Genomic DNA, 22,583 nt, shown 5'->3' with positions numbered 1-22,583 from the left:
GAGGAATCCCATGGGCTCTGCAGCTCGTCTTTTTCACAGATCTCCAGCCTGTATGCATGTGAAACTTCTCTCGCACCGTACGTAGCCAATCGCGCCAATCGGACGTGCGGGGGTAAGGACAATACATTAACACAAACAGCAGTTTTGAAGAAATTGATTTTCAATCTAGATGATGTAAAAGTGCATAGCTTTAGTGGCTTCCTAATATCGCAAGCAAGAGCGTTCCAGACGGCCGCAGAAGCGCATCTGAAAGCGCCGCGCCATGCGGTGATTGACGCCTTTGTTCGACGGCGAGCCTCAAGCCGCCGCTGCTGCTGCTGCTGCTTTGAGGATGATCGGAGTTCGCATAATGATGGTTTCTGCTCCCTGACGAGATGAGCGAGGTGGTATCGTGGTTAATTTGTGGCGAGCGCGTTGTGTGCGATGAGTGCGAGTCAGCAAGTTGCAACAACACAGCATCACAATGAAGGATAAAAGAACGGGACAGAGAACAGCTACTCAAGCCGCTAGTAAGTAAATAAATAAAAATTCAAGTACAAATTGCACAAGCACATTCCTGCAGATGTTTTCTTTTTTTTTAAAGAACAAACGCAACCTTGGGGCAAAGCAGCAAAACAACACTTGCAAGAGTCCAAAACCGAAAACCAAGACGACACACAGTCTCTCGATTACATTGCACTTTATAAATGTAGAGACTCTCATAGAGGTAAGCTTCAGAGTTACACACCACAGTTGCAAATGCGTCTTGTGGTGTCTGGTACTCGTCCTCTGTTCAACACCCCCCAACAGTCTCATCGCAGTGTTGGGGATCAACGCCGTTGCAGGCCACATGGACCGTTTCAAATATTCGCCGTGGGCCGGGATCAAACTCGGGTGGCTGGGGTCAGTAAGGCAGTGCGTTCACCACTGCGCCACTACTCCCCTCCCCCACCGCAGTACATACAAAAAAAAACAAAGATCCCCCGTATAGCCTTAACAGACTGTCGGGGCAAGTGCTGTTAGCGGGTACTCATTTGAGGCTGAGTCGACCTAGGGGAGCCCCAGCACCGATTTAGATAATCGTCACGGGTGTCGGTGAGCGGGAATCCGAACTCGGGTGGCTGGGTTCAGTAACGCGGTGCGCTAACCGCAGCGCCACCGCTCCCCTTCCTCCCCCCTCCACCACACTACGTACATACACATTCACACACGCGCGAACCACTTTGGTCTTCCGCCAATAGAATTCGCATCCGGAGCCCCGGACTGAATTAGTTTATCTTGAGAAGCGTGGGGCAGAGTGCGGGTGAGATGATCCGAGGGAGCAAACAGCAGCAGCAGCGCTGCGCAGTGTGCGTTCAAACCAGAGAGAGAGGCAGACAACGTATTGGATACACATATACACACGCGTAGAGACACACGTACCGTATACGTGTACACACACACATTGGCACACCGATACATAGACGCGCGTGGAGAAAGACACGCTCACACACGTGTCGTCTTACACGCGGGTCGTGCACGCGTAGAGCCACACGCATGTAGATACACACACGTACGTACACATATACATTAAACGTGCACATGTAATAATAAGTACATAAATACAGACACACAAAGAGGCACGTGCGTGTGTGTGTAAATATTACACAAACTTACACGCGCACATTTGTCACACACACGCGCGCGCGTAAACACAGATAGACAGACGCATACGCACACACGCAGACATAGCCGCAATCGTATACAAAGAAACGCATACATACACACGGACACGCGGACACACAACGGCTGGCTACGCACGGTGTGAAAGAAGAAGGTCAACTTACACAACTACTGACACACACGGACGGACGGACGGACCCATGAATCGCTTGGGATCTAGCAGCCAGGGAGAAGGAGACGCGATGGTGAACGGTGAGTGACATCGTACAAGGTAAAGATCCCCCGTATAGCCTCCTCGAACATACTTGGGGCAAGTATTGTTAGCGGGGGGGGGCGGGTCATAAATACGTCTCCGCAGTGGCCAATGCCTGCACGTCATCAGGTACTCATTGAAGGCTGAGTTGACCTAGGGGAGTCCCGGAATCGGTTTGGCCGTGAGCGGAATGTTTGTCTAAGAGCCGGAATCGAACTCGGGTCGCTGGATTCGTAGCGCGGCGCGTTAACCACTGCGCCACCGCTCCCCACAAACACAGACGAACACACAGTATAGTACAAGAGGGGGTGGGTGGCCAGGACCACGCCCGACCGCCTTTGTCTCCCCAGTCCTGATGCTTACACGCCACACCAGGTATTAATTTGTGGCTTAGTCAACCTAGGGGAGACCCAGCGTCGGTTAAGATACTGAAATCGTCACTGGTATTCGTGTCGGGTTCTAAGCGCAGCGCGCTAACTGCTGCGCCACCGCTCTCACACACACAAAGACAAAAACACACCTCGCACACACACCACGCACACACACCACGCATCCCACACACACCACGCACACACACCACGCACACACACACATCACTCACACACACACACAACATGCACACAAACCACGCACGCACACACACCACGCACACCACACCCACCACGCACACACACCACACACACCACACCCACCACGCACACACACCACGCACACACCACGCATACCCACCACGCACACACACACCACGTACACCACACCCACCACGCACACCCACCACGCACACGCACACACCACGCACACACACCACGCACACACACCACGCACATCCACACACCATACACTCCACGCACATCCACCATATACACCACTCACACACACACCACGCACACACACCACGCACACACCACGCACACACACCACACACACCACGCACTCACACCACACACACCACACACACCACGCACACACACCACGCACACCACACGCACACCGACCAGGCAAACACACACCATGTACACCACGCCACCCACCACGCACACCATCGAACCAAAGACTGTCGCCGCCTCGCGCGCTTTCAGATGCGCTTCTGTGGCCGTCTGGAACGCTCTTCCTTCCGTTAATAGGAAGCCGCTGGAATTAATTCAGTTGTAAATCATCGAGATTGGCAACCCAATTGTTTAAGAACCGCTTTTTGTGTTTAGTTTGTTGCCCTTCCCACGCACCTCCGTTTAGCACGGTCGGCTACGTACGGTGCAAAAGAAGTTCAACCTACAGTGCATACACACATCACTCGCACGCAGGCGCGGGTGATGTGTTTGGTGAAGCCGAGTTGACAGCGAGCTCCACTCGCTGCCCATGCACCCCACTTTAGTCTCCCCGCTCTCGTCCCCCCCCTCTCCCCATCCCACCTCATCATCAGCATCATCGTCGTCACCGCTAGGTACTCAACCTCATCAGCCCTCATCCTTGTTCCTCGTCCGGCCGATGTCCACGCCGAGCAGCCGCTATCAGCGTTGTTGGAGGTTGCCGAGCCTGATGGTTGCGCCAATAGGAGGGGGGAGGGCTTACAGAGGATCTATCTGGTGATGCTGGGCAGTGCTGCACAAGCACACATAACAACAACAAAGTTTAACACGTAGGAGGCTTTCGCGACCAATATCATCCATAATTGAAGTTTGTTTGGGGCTAGATCGCGTAAATATATAAATGTGTCGTTAAAACCCACCACCACCCGACACAGCCAACGATACGGTTTGTCACGTAATCAGAACGTGGCATGACCTGATTTCGTTGATTGAGAGCTACAGACAAGGCGGAGAGCTACAGGCGAGCTCGAGGCGAGTGAGAGTAACAACGATTATGTCTCGTTATCAACAGCGAGCTCGCTCCACGACGCGCCGCTTGTGTTGTATGATCGGGGTCTCCTTGCGCTGCTAGGGCAGCTGCTGCTTTGGGGGGTCGCCGGGCGCAGCCCCAGGCATGCACCCCCCCCCCCACCACCCCCACCACGTCCCCCGGCTCACGGAGCGACCCTGTGTGACCCTCCCTCCCAACCACCTCCAGGAGGAGCGTGCGAAGGAGACGGAGACATCGACTCTTTCGAGTACAACAGATTCGGTAAGTGCCTCTGTTGAGGAGGCTGCTGCCGCTGCTGCTGCTGTCGCTGCTGCCGCTGCTGCTGCTGCTTGCGGTTTGGAGGACGGTCTCAGAGCAATTTATAGCTGCAGAGTCGGTGGTGGAGGCTCCGTTCCTCTCTGGGGAGGGGCGAATCTATCCATGAGACAACCGCTGGTGACTTCATCACAAAGTGGTACTCGTTTACGCGACCCCGTTGTGATGATGATCGGGTGATTGGATGGTGATGTTGATGGGGTATGGATAAATGTGGCTAAGAGACACCCACAGCGTGTCTAGATGTGACTAAGAGACACCCACAGCGTGTCTACATGTGACTAAGAGACACCCACAGCGTGTCTAGATGTGACTAAGAGACACCCACAGAGTGTCTAGATGTGGCTAAGAGACACCCACAGCGTGTCTAGATGTGGCTAAGAGACACCCACAGAGTGTCTAGATGTGTCTAAGAGACACCCACAGAGTGTCTAGATGTGACTAAGAGACACCCACAGAGTGTCTAGATGTGGCTAAGAGACACTCACAGTGTGTCTAGATGTGACTAAGAGAGACACCCACAGCGTGTCTAGATGTCACTAAGAGACACTCACAGCGTGTCTAGATGTGACTAAGAGACACCCACAGCGTGTCTAGATGTGACTAAGAGAGACACCCACAGAGTGTCTAGATGTGGCTAGGAGACACTTTGACCGTCCGATCATGAGACCGATCCTCCACCAGCGCGTGGTGCAGGATGCGAGTGACGGTCCGGACGAGATCCTGGTCCGGGTGGCGGTGGCGCTGGTTCTGCTTGGAGGTTGAATCACGCGACCCCCTGACCCCCTGACCCCGTCCCTGACCTCCCGTCACTGGCACAGGAATCTCGGACGGCGCCGGCTGCTCGCGGTGCCGGAGGAAGTGCGCGCTGAAGACGGCGATCGCCCTGCTGTGCGGCCTGTGCGCCCTGCTGTCGATCATCCTCGCCGTCATCAGCTACACGGGTGAGAGGCCTCGGGTGACACGTGGGGGGAGGAATCTCGCTCATGCCATCTTCTTCATCGTTACCACCACCACCACCACCAATCATTGCGAGCAGCCATGGTCTATCCACTGCTGGACGAAGGCCTTCCCCAGCCATCGCCATCTGTCACGGTCAGCAACGATTGAGGTCGCAGGTTCGTTTCGATCTCCCGGCGTGGCAGCTGAAATAACGGCGCAGGTTTCTGGAAGCTCCCCCCCTCCCTCCCCCCTCCCCACTTCCCCTCCGCCTCTGCCCACCCAACAGCAGAAACGGCAACACCACAATTAGTCGATGATCGCCAGGTCGTGCATGGTGGGGTGAAGTGTGGGTAATCCCACCTCTTCCAGGACGTCTGGCCCGCGTGGAAGAGTAGGCCAACATACCCCCCTGTAGGGGAGTTCTCTTCTAGAGCTCCCTCTGAGCGGAGGCCGCTCCTGCCAGCGGTGGCGTGAGAGCGAGCAACTACAGGGCTGCGCCTTTACCTTTGCATCTTTAACTTGCGAACGGCATTTGTGTGGGCTACACGGGGGACATGCATGTACCGTATGTGTGTTGAACTTCCTCCGCACCGTACGTAGCCAACCGTGCTAATCGGTGGTGCGGGGGAAGGACAACAAACTAAACACAAACAACAACAAGAAATGAAATGACACGCGACTTCGTGGGTGGGTGCGGCCCGGTGACCCCGCCGTGGCGCCGTCGTGCGCAGTGTTCCAGCGGATCGACGGCGTGGCGACGGTCATGACCACCGAGGACCTGACGTTCAGGGAGCGGCTGGACGCCTTCGGGACGAAGCTGGAGACGCTGGGTAAGTGGAGGCTCAACGCCCTGGACACAAGTCGACACATGAACGTTGAACTTTACTCCCCCAACTCCTCTCCCCTCTCCCACTGCCCGTTGCACGCCGCGAGTCGCATAGCGGCGTCGGCGGGCCCACGTGAGCAGATGGCCACAGCAGGGGCAGACCTTCATCCAGCAGCGGATCATGACGACGACGGCTACGATGACGACGATGATGATGATCAGGTTTTAGGATGTGCTCTCGCCAGCCGTGATCAATCCACTGTTTGGATGTGGGCTCTTCCCCCAAGCTGCTGTTGTCATCTGCCTCGGTCTAGCGATGCGATGGTATATACAAAGTGTGGGCCATTAGTTACTACCCGGTTTGTTTTGCCTATAACTTTTCAAAAGTTAAACAAAAACACGCTAGAAATGATTGAAAATTTCTTAATTCATGGATATTCGATATATTTACGCGTGAAAAACTAAATATCTTGCAAATGACGGCCTGCGTTGCGTTGGCGAATCCGTGCTCTTTCAACGACATCTTCCATCACTCTCCGTGTCAGCGAAAGCAAGCGATGGTCTCTCGGCTCGTAAATTCTTGCCGGCTGAATCTTACGTGGAAAAAGCTGCAAGTCCTGTAACCGAGATTGGCCGCAGCGACCTCTGTGCCATCCCCAATTGAGCGGCGGGGCGTCTCCTCCCCCGTCGGAGTTTCGGGGTTCCCTCCCTTGCTCAATAGAAGTTGGAGATCGACCGGTTCGAGGGCTGCCAACACGACGCTGTGCGTCCACCGTCGTTCCCGATTCCCGAAATTGGGAAATGAACGCCCGAATGCAGTGCGGAGTTGGAGCCGTTCGGATCTTAAAATATCTGCCACAGTCTCCCTGTGTTTGAAATAATTGAACAATTGTTTCCGAATTAAATTTCAACTATTCTCGCAGGCTACCGAGGTTTATAACCATTTCATCATAAACTCCCAAGGCTTCTACTTTATTTCTGCAAAAAAATAATAATACAAAATCACTTAACACAAAATACCGCGATTTCAAATCTGGGAGTTACTTATGGCCCACCCTGTATATACACCTAAGCGTTTCATTCACAGCGTGCCGTGTCCTCCCTCTGATGCATGTGTCCCTCTTGACCATGTATCCTCTGTGCCACCCTAGCACCTCGGCGAGATTACGTAAAATGAAGGATCTTTAGTTGAAAATACGTGGACGTCGACTGTTACGCGAAGAGGGATGGCTCTGCCTCGTGCCATAATCGATGTGTCAGTCGGCGAGTCGACGCATCGTCGCTCGCCTCTGGAAGTCGCTCGCGCTAAGCCACCTCCTCCCGGCCCCCCACTTTCCCCCTCGCCCCCCCTCCGCCCTGCACCAGACAAGCTCGTGCAGAACAAAGAGAAATCCATCGGCGACGCGTTGTTGCATTGGCGGCAGGACGTCGACACGCTCAAGGAGTCGACGCAGCAGCTGCAGGACCGCCTCGACTTGGCGGCGCTGGGCACGCAGCGGCTGGGCCACATCGGCCAGCGCGTGCAGGCCCTGGAGGAGGCCACGGGGCTCGCCGGGGACCCCACGGCGGCCGCCTCGAGCCGCGCGGGCCTGGAGGCCCTGCAGCGCTGGAGCTGGGAGGCCAACGCGACGCTGCTGTCGCTGCGCGGCCTGCCCTCGCGCGTCGACGAGCTGGCCGCGAACGTCTCGGCCGCGGCGGCAGACGGCGCCGACGGGCGGGACGAGCTGGCGGGCCGGCTGGACGACCTCCGGAGCAACGCGTCGTCCGCGGCGGAGGCCCTCCGGCTCGCCGACCTGGCGGCCGAGGAGCGCGGGCGGGAGCTGGAGGCGCTCGCGCGGGAGGCCCGTGCGGCCGCGGAGGAGGCGGCGCGTTTGTGGCGGCCCGCGGTGGCGGCGCTGAACCGGACGGCGTCGCGCGCCCAGGAGTCGTGGCAGAGGGAGCGGGCCAAGCTCGCGCAGGGCCTCGCGGGCGCGCAGCAGGAGGTGGCCCGGCTCGACGGCGCCTTCCGCGTCCTGCGCAAGGACTGGAGCGGCGCCCGGCAGGCGCTGACGGAGCGGGTGGACGCCGGGTACCGCAACGTGTCGCTGTTCGTGGACGAGGTGCGGCTGCTGCTGCAGGAGCACGGCGACAAGGTGCGCAACATCACGGTGTTGAACGGTGAGTGGCGCGGGACGAGGATGCGCGGTGCCCACCCCCCCCCTCCCTGTTCAACGAAGATCCTTGCGTCTTCTGCCGTGGACGCTGCGTTTAAATCCGGGGCAGCCGGTGCCCGTGATGCGTGCGGGGAAAGCAACGTGGAGGGGTGGCATCCTCGGGATTTTACATTGACGTTGTGGGAAGAGGAGCGCGTGCATCAGAGGACATCGTCGAGTTAGACGAAGCATCACGCTGACTGCTTCGGGCTCGGGGAGAACACGCGCAGAGGGGGTGATGGCCGGTGGTCGAGGCTAACAACGGAGTGGCAGCCGAAGGAGGGAAGATGGGTGGTGCAGTGGCAACGCTCGTCACCTCGCAGCAAGAAGGGCCTGGGTTCGATTGCCAAGTGGGCCGTGTTTCTGTGTAGAGTTTGTGGGTTCTTCCCCTGTCTTGCGCGGGTTCCCTCTGGGAGCTCCAGTTTCCTCCCAAGGCTAAAAACAAGCGAAACTTACAGTGTAACCGGTCTTGGCCAAAACAACCCCATTCTGAAAAACGACATGAAAATTACTCATTTGGGATTACACGCAGTGGAAACATTTCCCTCTTCGGAGCAAACTTGGCAGGACCCTCCTGAAAAGGGGCCTTGAATCCATCTTTTTTTTGATAAACAGGACTAATATACATAGTATTCCTGGCTAAACACGAGTAATATATATACGTATATCAAAAAGAGGAACGTATCTGTGAGACAATTTTTGCCAGTATCCAGATGATAAGAAAAGACTTAACCCTTTTGAACAATAACACAGGAGGTGTTAAGATGTTCAAACACCAAATAGACACACGCATTATCACAAGGTATCGTGTCTCTATTAACCACCCGCACTCGTGGTTAAACAGATCCAACTTGGGAGATGGAGTGATGCGATCAGCCCGTAGCCAAACTCTCGGCATTGTTACGTCGCAGGTCTGAGAGAGATGGCTTGAGAAGGCCATAATCCAGCAGTGGAATGATCACTGCTGCTGATGCTCCTGATGATGATGTTGATGTTGATTTCGTTGAATGAAAGGGTGACGATGGCACCATTCACCCGCTCCGCGGTGCCGTACCCTTTTTCAGCAACTGAATTCAATTCCCGAAATAAGGCTCCCCCACAGGACGTGGGCGCGAAACGTCGGACGTGACACACGAAAACCCGGGGAACGCAGCCCAATTACGGCAGGGGGACGTGAAAGAGCTTGTCTTTGAAACCTAAAAATTAATGGGTAAATGAATCATCCCGACGTGCACATTATTCTTAGTTTCAACGTACACGAACGTACATATCGTCGATTTGCATTTGAATGCCCCCCCACCCCCACCCCCGCAAGTTCGTTCCGCTTGAACTGATGCCCGGGGTTTGCAATTTTAATTGCTCGTTGGGCCTGCGCTCGTTTAACGAGCCACAACGTTCACCTCGGACGCCAAACTGGTGTGCAGTTACGGCGTGCAGTTACGGTGTGCGGTTACGGTGTGCGGTTACGGTGTGCGGTTACGGTGTGCGGTTACGGTGTGCGGTTACGGTGTGCGGTTACGGTGTGCGGTTACGGTGTGCGGTTACGGTGTGCGGTTACGGTGTGCAGTTACGCGAAGGGCGGGGGGGGGGTCTAAGCGCCTCTGTGTTCCATCCGCGTCAGCCCAGCGCCGCTGGGCATCGTGCAAACTCAGCAAGCGCTTCGCGTCCCAAGCGGCTCAAAGGCGCCGTGGGGGAAAAATTGAGCTGCACCAAATATCAGATTGGATTCAAATCCGAACGAACATAACGTGCTATGATGAAGGGTCGTCACCTGAAATGTCGACTATCGTGTTATTATCGTGTCGTACGTAAGCGGTAAACTTCTTTTGCGCCGTATGTAGCCAACCGTGCGAATCGGGGGGGGGGGGGTGCCGAAATGTGCGTGGTTTTCACCGTTGACAAGAACAAAATCAAATTGATCTCTCATTTTACATGTCTCTCTCCTCTCGTGCCCACTTCATCTCCCTCTGGCTCTCGTCTTCGTTTCACCCGCGTTGGTCTCCCATCCCCACGCCCCTTGCTGGTGTCTTGTCCGTCCGCGCCTGTTCCGTCACCTCGCGAGGAGACCGTACACACTGACCCGCACCACCCCCCCCCAAAATACATACTTTTTAATAATAATTCCAAGCTTAGGGGGGTCCCCCAATGCATCGGCACCACGGCTCAGTACGGTGGCTCTCTCGTGGCCCCGCTTTGCAAAGCCCACTGACGTCCCCGACACCAGGGTGAGACGGTTCTGTGGCTTCGAGTTTAATGATAATAATAACAACGAGGATAATGTCTAAAGCGCCTTTAAACAATTGTTCTCAAGGCTGTGTGCACGAAAAGGCCGGAATGGTTTCAAGTCGACCGAGGGAAGAAGTGAGAAAGACGTTTGAAAATAAATAAAGAGACATTTTTTACGCGGTTCTGCATAAACGGTTCAAATCCCACGGTCTGTTTGCTGCAATTTGGCAATTTCCAGGGAGACGGTTACTTCTGTATAAGCTGCTTTTGGTTGTTTCATTTGAAAATGTGAGGCAGATTATGTAATTGAAAAAAAATGTATCTTCTCAGGAGGTGCAGGCACAGCCCTGCAATATCTGGGCTCACGCCACTGTTGGCGGAAGGGCCTCCACTAGAGGGATCTCCAGAGAGCCCCGCTATATAGAGCGTAGTTTGGCCTACCCTTCCACGCTGGTCAGACTGTCTTGGAAGAAGTGAGAGTACCCACGTTGTCCTCCACCACACTCGGCCCGCCAATGAACTGCGACAAAGGCAGGTGAGATCGAACCGTGGACCTGTGGACTCTGGGGGTGGCTGACAGGCAGAACTAACGGAAGCCCAACATCTGGCAGCGCCACGGGTCAAGCGACCTGACGCTTGGCTTATTGTGGCGTCCACTGCAGCTCACTTTCCTATAACCCCCAGTTACAAGACTCCTCACGCAGACCTGCAAAGCCAAGTCTCGTCACTCCAACCCGCAGATCCAAATCCAGTTCTGAATCACCTGCTAAGTCACTACCCTCATGACCTTTGACATCCTCCGTGGATATTCGCCCACCAACCTCTCCCCTCTCATCTCAATCTACTCCCCTCCACGCACTCTCCTGCCTCTCATCTCACTCTACCCCTCCACGCACTCTCCTACCTCTCATCTCACTCCACTCCCCTCCACACACTCTCCTGCCTCTCATCTCAATCTACTCCCCTCCACGCACTCTCCTGCCTCTCATCTCACTCTACTCCCCTCCACGCACTCTCCTACCTCTCATCTCACTCCACTCCCCTCCACACACTCTCCTGCCTCTCATCTCACTCCACTCCCCTCCACACACTCTCCTGCCTCTCATCTCAATCTACTCCCCTCCACGCACTCTCCTGCCTCTCATCTCACTCCACTCCCCTCCACGCACTCTCCTACCTCTCATCTCACTCCACTCCCTTCCACGCACTCTCCTACCTCTCATCTCACTCTACTCCCCTCCACGCACTCTCCTACCTCTCATCTCACTCTACTCCCCTCCACGCACTCTCCTACCTCTCCCCTGTCGCTCTCTCGCCTGATGTATTCACCGTCTACATCGGGTTCAATGCACGATTAGACAGAAGCAGATCATTGTGTTTCGCGATGAACGTTTGTTTCAGGTTTAACATTCACCGTGTCGTGCCCCCCCCCCCCCCCCCACTTCGCGTTAAACAAGCTCACGCTACAGACTCGGCTTGCAGCGGCGTCGTCAGCAGCGAGTGAGCGCCACCACCGTACCCTCCTTCCCGTCTCCTCAGGTCTGCCCGGCTCCCCGGGCCTCAAGGGCGACCAGGGAGAGCAGGGCCCGGCGGGCATCCCTGGCCCCGTGGGACCGAAGGGTGACCCGGGCCTACTCGGCGAGACGGGGGCCACGGGCCCCAAGGGCGAGATGGGCGACAAAGGCCAGCCGGGCCCCATCGGCCTACCCGGGCAGAAGGGCATGAAGGGATCGAAGGGGTCGAGGGGCTCCACGGGGCCTGTCGGACCGCAGGGCCTCCTCGGGCCCAAGGGCAGCCAGGGCCTGAAGGGGCCGAGGGGATTCCCCGGGGAACAGGGGCCTGGCGGAGCGCCCGGCATGCAGGGCCCCCCCGGTGATCCCTACGACCCCAAGAGCGAAGGCAAGTTTGTGTTTGGGGGGAGGAGCCCTTACTTGCTTTAGCACTCGTAACCATTGTTGTTAAAGTGCCAGGACAGCGCAGCGCTGCCCGGAAAATGCCCCTCGTCTGTCCCCACCGTCAGACTGCGCCGCGACGATGGACCCGACTCATTTCCAGGCGGCGCGGAGTCGCGCCGTGCTCGGTCGCCTTGAGGACGTGGCCTTGAGCACGTCCCCCAAGGCCCTCGCCGAGTCTCGTGCCGACTTGGCGGGGGATGTTCGGTGATTTTTTTTTATAGACTTAAGAGAGCTTCTTAGTTCTCTTAAGTCAGAGTGATTTCCTGCTCACGCGTACATTGAGAGAATGCTCATCTCCTGTTTACAGCCGGAGGAAATTTCCAGTGGTGGAGATTCCAGATTTCAGTGGCAGGGTTGGGGGCCCTATGTGCAGTGCGTTGATCATAAGTGATGATGATTTGTGTTTTGGTAGTGCCTCCCTCCTTAACGTCCGGGCTCTTTGCCCGCGATGAGCAGCGTCGACCATATCTTGTCGAAGGCGAATTGAAACGGCACCCCCCAAGTGGCAGCTTTCCCTGTGCGGCACAAGGTGGCTCAGCACCTGGCCGCAAGCGGGCACCGGTCGGCAAGTAGGGGTGCCACGGTTGCCGCTACGTGTCGTCCCACTTTGAGTTATTTTCGGATCAACTTTGGCAATTTGTGTTTCCATGCGTTGGGCGCTTCAGGCCTCACGTCCATCGCCCGCTACCGCATTCTCGGAGCTGAAACGTGGAGCGACGTTTCGGTGTTATTTGGTCATCAGCGTCGACCCTGCTGCTGCTGCTGTTGTCGCCCCCCCCCCTCGTGTGTGCGCGCGTGCAGCCTGCAAGGGCTTCGGGCCGTACTTCAACGGCAGCTGCTACTCCATGTCCAACATGAGGATGAACTGGACCCTGGCCAACGAGTCGTGCGTGGCGATGCAGTCGCACCTCGTCATCATCAGCTCCAAGGATGAGCAGGTGCCCGCGGCCATGCCAGCGCCCTTGCTCGTGCACCCCCTCCACCCCCCCCTCCACCCCCTCCACTCCCCCCTCCACCCCCCCCTCCACCCCCTCCACTCCCCCCTCCACCCCCCCCTCCACCCCCACCTCCACCCCCCTCAACCCCCCCCTCCACCCCCCCCTCCACCCCCCCCTCCACCCCCCTCCACCCCCCCCTCCACCCCCCCCTCCACCCCCCTCCACCCCCCCCTCCACCCCCCCTCCACCCCCCTCCACCCCCCTCCACCCCCCCCTCCACCCCCCCCTCCACCCCCCCCTCCACCCCCCCCTCCACCCCCCCCCTCCACCCCCCCCTCCACCCCCCCCTCCACCCCCCCCTCCACCCCCTCCACTCCCCCCTCCACCCCCCCCCTCCACCCCCCCCTCCACCCCCCCTCCACCCCCCCCTCCACCCCCCCCTCCACCCCCCCCTCCACCCCCTCCACTCCCCCCTCCACCCCCCCCTCCACCCCCCCCTCCACCCCCCTCCACCCCCCCCTCCACCCCCCCCTCCACCCCCCTCCACCCCCCCCTCCACCCCCCCCTCCACCCCCACCTCCACCCCCCTCAACCCCCTCCTCCACCCCCCCCTCCACCCCCCTCCACCCCCCCCTCCACCCCCCCCTCCACCCCCCCCTCCACCCCCCTCCACCCCCCCCTCCACCCCCCCCTCCACCCCCACCTCCACCCCCCTCCACCCCCCCCTCCACCCCCCCCTCCACCCCCCTCCACCCCCCCCTCCACCCCCCCCTCCACCCCCCTCCACCCCCCCCTCCACCCCCCCCTCCACCCCCCCCTCCACCCCACTCAACCCCCCCCTCCACCCCCCCCTCCACCCCCTCCACTCCCCCCTCCACCCCCCCCTCCACCCCCCCCTCCACCCCCCCTCCACCCCCCCCTCCACCCCCCTCCACCCCCCCCTCCACCCCCCCCTCCACCCCCCTCCACCCCCCCCCTCCACCCCCACCTCCACCCCCCTCAACCCCCCCCTCCACCCCCCCTCCACCCCCTCCTCCACCCCCCCCTCCACCCCCCTCCACCCCCCCCTCCACCCCCCCCTCCACCCCCCCCTCCACCCCCCTCCACCCCCCCCCTCCACCCCCCCCTCCACCCCCACCTCCACCCCCCTCCACCCCCCCCTCCACCCCCCCCTCCACCCCCCTCCACCCCCCCCTCCACCCCCCCCTCCACCCCCCCCTCCACCCCCCCCTCCACCCCCCCCTCCACCCCCACCTCCACCCCCCTCCACCCCCCCTCCACCCCCCCCTCCACCCCCCCCTCCACCCCCCCCTCCACCCCCCTCCACCCCCCCCTCCACCCCCCCCCTCCACCCCCCACCTCCACCCCCCTCCACCCCCCCCCTCCACCCCCCCCTCCACCCCCCTCCACCCCCCCCTCCACCCCCCCCCTCCACCCCCCCCTCAATTAAATTATGAGCAACAGTCTCCGAGCACAGTCCCAATGGCCCGCAGTGTCAAGCGGCCAGCAACGAGCAGCACTATCAATGTTGAAATAGGCGAGAGTGCAACACGTGTCTTGGATTGAGCAAAGTTATTATTATTGTTCCTGTAAGAGCTTGGAGGAAAGACACGAAGATGAACGGGAGGGAATTCCAAAGTGGAGCAGTTCAAAGGGTGAAGCGGCAAGGGAAAGTGTTGTGACCTGCAGTGTGGTGAGTGGGTGAGTAAGTGGGTGAGCGTTCGAGTGGGTGAGTGTGTTGTTGTTGTGACCTGCAGTGTGGTGAGTGGGTGAGTAAGTGGGTGAGCGTTCGAGTGGGTGAGTGTGTTGTTGTTGTGACCTGGAGTGTCGTGAGTGGGTGAGTAAGTGGGTGAGCGTTCGAGTGGGTGAGTGCGGTGTTGTTGTGACCTGCAGTGTGGTGAGTGGGTGAGTAAGTGGGTGAGCGTTCGAGTGGGTGAGTGTGTTGTTGTTGTGACCTGCAGTGTGGTGAGTGGGTGAGTAAGTGGATGAGCGTTCGAGTGGGTGAGTGTGTTGTTGTTGTGACCTGCAGTGTGGTGAGTGGGTGAGTAAGTGGGTGAGCGTTCGAGTGGGTGAGTGTGTTGTTGTTGTGACCTGCAGTGTGGTGAGTGGGTGAGTAAGTGGATGAGCGTTCGAGTGGGTGAGTGCGGTGTTGTTGTGACCTGCAGTGTGGTGAGTGGGTGAGTAAGTGGGTGAGCGTTCGAGTGGGTGAGTGTGTTGTTGTTGTGACCTGGAGTGTCGTGAGTGGGTGAGTAAGTGGATGAGCGTTCGAGTGGGTGAGTGCGTTGTTGTTGTGACCTGCAGTGTGGTGAGTGGGTGAGTAAGTGGATGAGCGTTCGAGTGGGTGAGTGCGTTGTTGTTGTGACCTGCAGCGTGGTGAGTGGGCGAGTGTATGAAGGTGCTGTTGTGACCTGCAGTGTAAACACAGCATGGGTGACCGAGTCCCCAACATGGGCAGAGGAATCGATGAGTGAAGCTCACGGGAACGGAAGTAGTGGTAGTAGCGACAAGACTGACGTTAGTGAGCGAGGTACCGGAATGAATCATTGAGTGTTGGAGCATCATTGTTTACCCTCACTGCTGTGTGATTAATCGAGTGTAGTGTGGTAGGAACTGGGGGCTCCACCCCAGCTATAACCGCAGGATTCCAACTTCGGCCGATAACGCGGCACTTTGCATCGTAGAGAAAATTGTTTAGAGCTAAAGATGAAGGCTTTGGCACGGAACAGACTACGAATGCTTCTGTGATGCCTCTGTAGGCAGATGAATGAAACAGATGTTCAGTGACAGGTCAGATGAAGATTGTTGTTGAGCCAAGCAGATTTATGTTGTTCTGAACTCCCGCCACCTTCACCAACACCCCCGCGCTGACCAGCGTGGTGAAGTATGGTCAAATATTCCTCACAGCCCACAAGGCATGGGATGGGGTGGGGAGGGGTAGGCTCTCATCCAGCAGTGGAGTGAGAAAATTAAATTGGCTGTGTATAAAGCAGGCGACTAGTAATTTGGCAGTTCCATAATGCTGAACACACATTTCAGACACTTTAAATATGAAGGGTGGCTCAAAAGCCAGGACACATAGGGTTACTGGATTTATTTTCACAAATCACAAAGGGCAATTTAATTTATTTTAACAAATGTCCAATAATGACCTCCTTTACCCTTAATGCGAGATGAATGAATTTAATTTTGATATGAATTTGGAACTTTTTTTTAAAGACGAGAATTTCGCTGGCCCACAGCCACCTCATTGCAGAGGTCGCAACCGGGTACCCGATACCCGTACCCTACCCGACACCCGGCTACCCGTACCCGGCCAGGTACAGGTACGGGTACCCGTTTGCGACCCTGGTGCGGCCGGGTACGGGTACGGGTAAGGAATCAAAACCCGTTGGCGACTTCTGCCTCATTGTAGCTCCTGTGGAGGGCTTCCTGGCGCCTTGCCCGTCGCCCCCACTGATGCCCCCCCTCCCCACTCCCCATGTGTACAGATATTACTGACTCTATTGTATGTAGGATGTGTAGCCATTTATGCCTAAGAAATACGTAAACAAATTTTGGGGGGGTGCTGGGGGTCGACAATTGATGTGAACCTGTTGGATCAACTTTTTAGGTTGACGGACAAATGGACAAACGAAACTCCGGGCTTTCATAATAGATTACAACTCCCTTCTTGGGCATGCATACAAAAACTAATTGAGCTCGTGCGTCTTTTGCCCTTTGTTTTATTCAATTTTCAAAGGTCATCTGAAAGGGAAAGATGAAAAATAGATATTAATAGTGATAAAAAAGTACAAAATCTGAACTGACGTACGTAGGGCACATACATTATATTGTACTTCTGCGAGGCAGCGGTGGCAGACGAAGTTGGAGGGGCAGCTTCGGTTCCCAGTCCGGGTCATCCGGGTCGTTCTCGGAGAACAGCACGACCTTCCGTGGTCTCAGCGATGCCCTCAGTCTAAATTCCTGTGGTGAGGCTTCTTCTAGGCAGAGCCCGAGACTCTATCCCAGGTCCCGTGAGTTCTCACCCTGGCTTTAACCATATCGGGTGTTTGTTGTTGTTGAAATGTTACCGTGACCCACGGCTTGTCATAATCGAATCGCCAGGGGTGGAGATCTGGGTTCGCTCTCATTGGCTGAGCGAATTATGGGGCGAGGGGGGGGCTACCACTTCCTCCACCGGTGATGCTGCTGCTGCTGCTGCGTTCTCTCACCCGTAAGCGCGTTATATATATATTTTCCAAATTTAATTTTCTTTTCGTAAAAATATTCTCAAGGATAGCGAGCGCCCTAACGAATCGCCGTTCTACGGAATTTGCGAAAATCGAGTTCCTCCTGTATCTAAAGATATTTTTGCCAGGTAATCGCCACTGAGCTATGCAGCTCTTTTGCACAAGCGACCTGGATGTCACAAATTATAGCCCAATGAAGTGGCTTATCAAGTGGAAATTTATAGCAGCCAAATACTCTAAACCCACATGTTGATTCAATATGTGGAGGGGAAGAACCGGAGGGCCCGGAGAGAGGCATGCAAACTCCAAAAACGCAGGCGTCAGGTCGGGATCAATCCCACGACCTCCTGTACACCAGCCAAGGTAGTTAACATCTCATAATCACCGCAGTGCCTTATACTTCCTCTCCTCCACGATGTGTCTTTTGTTTGTGTCTTCAGAGGTGGGCAAATCTAGGGCTTTGCAGTGTCGCTATGGACGACGATTACCGGCTGTCATCGATGACGTCGACGATGATGATGATGATGTCGTCCCCAGACGTGGCTGGTGTCCAAGACGATGGGGCACTTTGTGTACATCGGCCTGCACGACACCATGGTGGAGGGCAACTGGGAGTGGGTGGACGGCACCAAGCTCGGCGGCCCCACGTGAGACATCGCGAGCATCGGGGGGGGGGGGGGGCACGGGACTCTTGGGACCCCCCCCACCACCGCCACTATACTGCCCCCCCCTCCACTTCACTCCCCCCCTCCCACGTGATCCCTGCTGCCAGAGGCGGATTCTAGAAACTTCCCAAGGGGGCGAGCGGTCCCCGAAATCTGAAGATTTATTAAATGTGTCACCCGACGTTAATCACAACAACAACTATAAACATTCAGTGCACTACCTCTGCTAATGATCAACAATATACAGGATTTAGATTTAAAGCTTTCGTGACTGCAGGGATTCATATTATTGGTTCTTTCGGTAAAGTCGCGTAGAAGGGAAATAATAAAATAAAACGTCGTGAGGATTTTATTGTTTTATTTTAATTGTATTATTTCCCTTCTACGTGAGCCCCCCACCACCCCTGCCCCCCACCTCTCCTCGCATATGCCACTGCCTGCTGCTCCCATCGGCGAAGACTACAAAGGCAACTCTCTCTTTCTTGTGCCGTGGCCGTCCTTGTGAGAGGGCTGCTTATCTCAATCGGAGGCCCAAAGAGCTGAGATAGTAAAGGCCGAGTCTGGCTCGGAGCTCTATCACGCGTGGCTGTCACGCATCAGCAGCAGAGGCGTACACAAGAAGCTGTTGGATAACCATATCAGCCTGGGGAGCCGATCGGCTGACGGGCCAAAACATGCGTCGACGTGCGAGTGAGAGACGCAGAGCAGACCCCTGATTTTAAATTCCCTTGCGAGTTGCGTGGCTCGTCCTCGAAATTACGGACGTACCCACACTTTACCCCGCAGCACGCGACCTGCCCATCGACCACCTATTCACACCGCCGGCTCGACGCAGACGGGAGGCGAGGGCTGGGTGGGGGGGATCCTATAGCGGAAACTCGTCTCATTGTTTCAGACTCTCGCTGTGAGCCTCACTCTCTGTGAGCCTCTCTCACTGTGAGTCTCGCTCTCTGTGAGCCTCGCTCTCTGTGAGCCTCACTCTCTGTGAGCCTCACTCTCCAGGAGCCTCACTCTCCAGGAGCTTCGCTCGCTGAGAGTGCTGAGAGCCACTCTCGCTGTGAGCCACACTCGCTGTGAGCCTCGCTCGCTGAGAGCCACACTCGCTGTGAGCCACACTCGCTGTGAGCCTAGCTTGCCGGGAGCCACACGCGCGTGCCACGTGTGGCTCCCGTTGATGGTCTCCGTCGCATTCCTGGGTGGGCGCCCAGCACGCGGGGTGCGGGCGTTGCGTAACGACGGATTCTAGAGACGAGGGGGCGCGCGAAGTGACGGGGCCCTGCGTTTGATTGTTCATCCTCGTTGATGTCGTCGTCGTCGTCATCAGCAGCAGTGGTCTATCCACTGCTGGATGAAGGCCTCCTCTGCAATCTGTCGACGACGACGCCGCCACTGCGCATGATCCCGCGATGTGACGATCCACCCGGCGTCTGTATGCAAGATGATTTGATTGCTCCATCTCCCCACGCCCGTTCCTTGACTGCCGCTCCGAAGTTATTCTTTGAAACGTCTGCCGTCAACCCTGCCCAGCTATGATTGTGTGCAATTCAGAACCATATCAGTGCACAATATACTTCCCCTGCATGTGTCACGAGCGGGCGTACTTGCGTGTGTGCCTGTGTGCATGCGTATGTGTGCGTTGTGTTGTCTGCGGACGTGTGTGTGTGTTGTGTGCGGACGTGTGTGTGTGCCTGTCTGCATGCGTATGTGTGTGTGTGTTGTGTGCGGACGTGTGTTTGTGCCTGTGTGCATGCGGACGTGTGTGTGCCTGTGTGCATGCGTATGTGTGTGTGCCTGTGTGCATGCGTACGTGTGTGTGTGTTGTGTGCGGACGTGTGTGTGTGCCTGTGTGCATGCGTACGTGTGTGTGTGTGTTGTGTGCGGACGTGGTGCTCTCCAACCAAACCCCTCGGGTCCCATTTCGGCCTTCATAGGTGCGACTCGCTAATAGCCCCCAAAAGCCTGCTAAGGCGACACGGGTGACCTTTTGTCTTTGTGTGCGTGTGTGCGTGCAGCTTCTGGGCGGATGGCCAGCCCGACAACTGGGCGCTGTCATTGAACGGGCGCGAAGACTGCGCCGGCTTCACCTTCGGCGGGAAGTGGAACGACTTCCCCTGCTCCATGGAGATTCACTTCGTGTGCGAGAGGGACGTGGACTTGGCAATGGTTGTGTAGGTGGGGGGTGTGGAGGGCTTTTACCCCTAATATTGAACAGCAATGCACCCCCCCCCTCCCGTGCCTTCCCCCCCCCACCCCCACACCGCCCAAGAGTTCAGAGATAGCTCCTTGGCAGGGGACGAGGACGCGGTCTTGAGTTTCCGTTCAAGAGATCGTCAGCATCTTCGTCATCGTCGCTCCCTTCCCCAGGCCAGGTCTTCAGCAGCAGTTTGCACACTCACTCAACGCCTGGCGCTCGCCGTGCTCTCCCACACTCTCACCGGCGCGTCGATTGGGCCGATTGAACGCCGAAAGGTTGCCATCACCTAACCTGTTTGTGCAGGCCCATTAACTCTCATGGGGGCTGGTTTAAAACAAAAAAGAAAACGATGGTCCCGGAAATGCTGTGACCCGGCTCCATGTGGCTAATCGAGTGTGCGGGCAGTTGCAACTGCAGCGGGGCCCACGGGCCAAAGAGCCCCCCAAGGCACCGAGATGCTACGGAGAGGGCAGAAAATTGGACCAAGCCACTCGTGCCAAGCTCGATACACAAGCCACTAAGGTTGTGCGGGTTGGGGGGTGGTGATGTGGTTAAGGGGCGGGGGCTACCTGGGGCTAAACTGAGCCACATCGACATTGGGACTGTAACAGGAGTCGACAGGCCGGAAGCACAGGGTTCCCAGATCAGAGGTTTGATATCTCGATCGAGGCTTTTAAAAAAAGGCTGCACTTTGGAGAGCAACAGAGTTGAGAAGTCATAGAGACGGGGCGAGCTTGAGAGAGCAACTCGGACCTTGTGCCCCCGTGGACATCAATTTTCAAAGTGTTTTTGGGTGCTTTGCTGAGCTGGCCGACTTGGGCATTCAATCGTCATCAATGACACAACTAAGCACGAAATAATATCTCGCTTATGCATCCACCTGCAGGGATTCCCTGACACAAACCCTGAGGCCCACGGCCTTCTGTGAGCATATAATTTCCGCGGCAGTTTTTCAAGACAAGCAATCTCTGGACCGGTTCCGACATCGCAGTGTCTCGTCAGCTCGCCTTGAATCGATGCCCGGTGAACTGGCGATCTTACAGGCGAGGAGGGGGGCCCCTTTCCGGACCATGTGGGGCACACTTTCAAATTTCCCTAAATCAGTGTCTTCTTTTCAATCCACCACCCCCACTTCTCCCCTCGACCGATGCACAAAACTCCCTCGGGATTCGAGGGAGTTTTGTTTTTGTATCTTGGGACGCTTCGAATCGCAATCGGCCGTCTCGTTCGTAACCTCCCTCTTTCTTGTGCCGTGGCCGTCCTTATCTCAATCGGGGGCCCTAAGAGCTGAGATAGTAAAGGCCGAGTCCGGCTCGTAGCTTTATCACGTGTTGCTGTCAAGCATCAGCAGCAGAGGCGTACACTCCCCCATCGGGCCCCACACATAGCCATAACGATGGAATGCAAATTTGTGTAAAATCTCACGACGATTCTCGCACCGAGGATTCGAAGCATTTATTCTCGAATGTTACGTTTAAAAAAAAATCTTATTTTGTCAATCTAATCGAATAATGGATTGAAAGCTATCTTAGCACGACGATACTGTGTGGATGCCTTTGTTAAAGTACTGCTTTTGAAAGCACTTAACATTTGGCGCATCGTTTGCAAACTTTGTGATGAGCCTGACGGTTTCAGATTTTGCGGCCCACGGGCCTCACTTAGCGTGCAGCCACGTGGGCCTCACTTCTCGCGGCCCTCGGCCTCACCTCACGCGGCCACACGAGGCCTCCTACCACTTCGCAAAAACCGCCGGCCCAGCAAACGATGCCGTCGCTGCCAGCATCTTTAGCCGCACTAATCGGGTGTCCGGAGTGCGCATGTGTGCTTGGGGGCGAACGTTTTGAGCTGGCAAACTCAGCATTGCGGCGTTGCCAAGTCGAGCGGCGTTCACCCTCCGCCGTTATTATTGGATAACCCTGTAGCCGCCGCGTGTTCGCACGTGTGGCGCCCCGCCAAAGGTTATTGTTCGCGAGTCCGAATCCGGCGACTGCTTCTCGGTCTCCGGATCTGGCAACGCTCGGTAAGGGGGGGACGGTCCAAGGGGGTTTGGGAGGGAGTGGGAGGGAGAGGTTCATTGTTGGGGGGTGGGGAGGCCAGGGGGGGTGTTGAGAGGTGGGGTGGAGGGGGTGGGGGGGCTATTGTGACGTGCCAGGCCGGCATAGGTCAGAGGTGATGGCACTGCGACGATGTAGGATACGAGGCATTACAGATCCACCACTGTGACAGGCGCGTTGCTTCTAACACGATCTAACAGGCTCAAAGCGCACAGTCCGTGCCTCTAAATACCCAATTATACCGTGATCTCGGAAGCTACGCAGGCGTTGAGCCTGGCCTATGTAATGACGACACG

The 22,583-nt window shown here is 56.8% G+C and overlaps 1 protein-coding gene across 1 annotated transcript; it reads left to right on the top strand.

The window, feature by feature from the left end:
• Nucleotides 1–1,209: 1,209 nt before the first annotated feature.
• Nucleotides 1,210–22,294, top strand: LOC144725032 (uncharacterized). Its single transcript, XM_078604469.1, has 9 exons — nt 1,210–1,893; nt 3,959–4,012; nt 4,888–5,010; nt 5,740–5,838; nt 7,200–7,991; nt 11,792–12,151; nt 13,009–13,145; nt 17,912–18,021; nt 20,052–22,294. The coding sequence occupies exons 1-9, from the start codon at nt 1,842–1,844 to the stop codon at nt 20,209–20,211; spliced, it is 1,887 nt and encodes a 628-aa protein (XP_078460595.1). The 5' UTR covers nt 1,210–1,841; the 3' UTR covers nt 20,212–22,294.
• Nucleotides 22,295–22,583: the final 289 nt, after the last annotated feature.

Source organism: Lampetra planeri, chromosome 22 (genome assembly GCF_965212315.1).
Source record: "Lampetra planeri chromosome 22, kcLamPlan1.2.h2, whole genome shotgun sequence".
NCBI lineage: Eukaryota > Metazoa > Chordata > Hyperoartia > Petromyzontiformes > Petromyzontidae > Lampetra > Lampetra planeri.
This window is presented reverse-complemented; position numbering and strand designations above follow the sequence as displayed.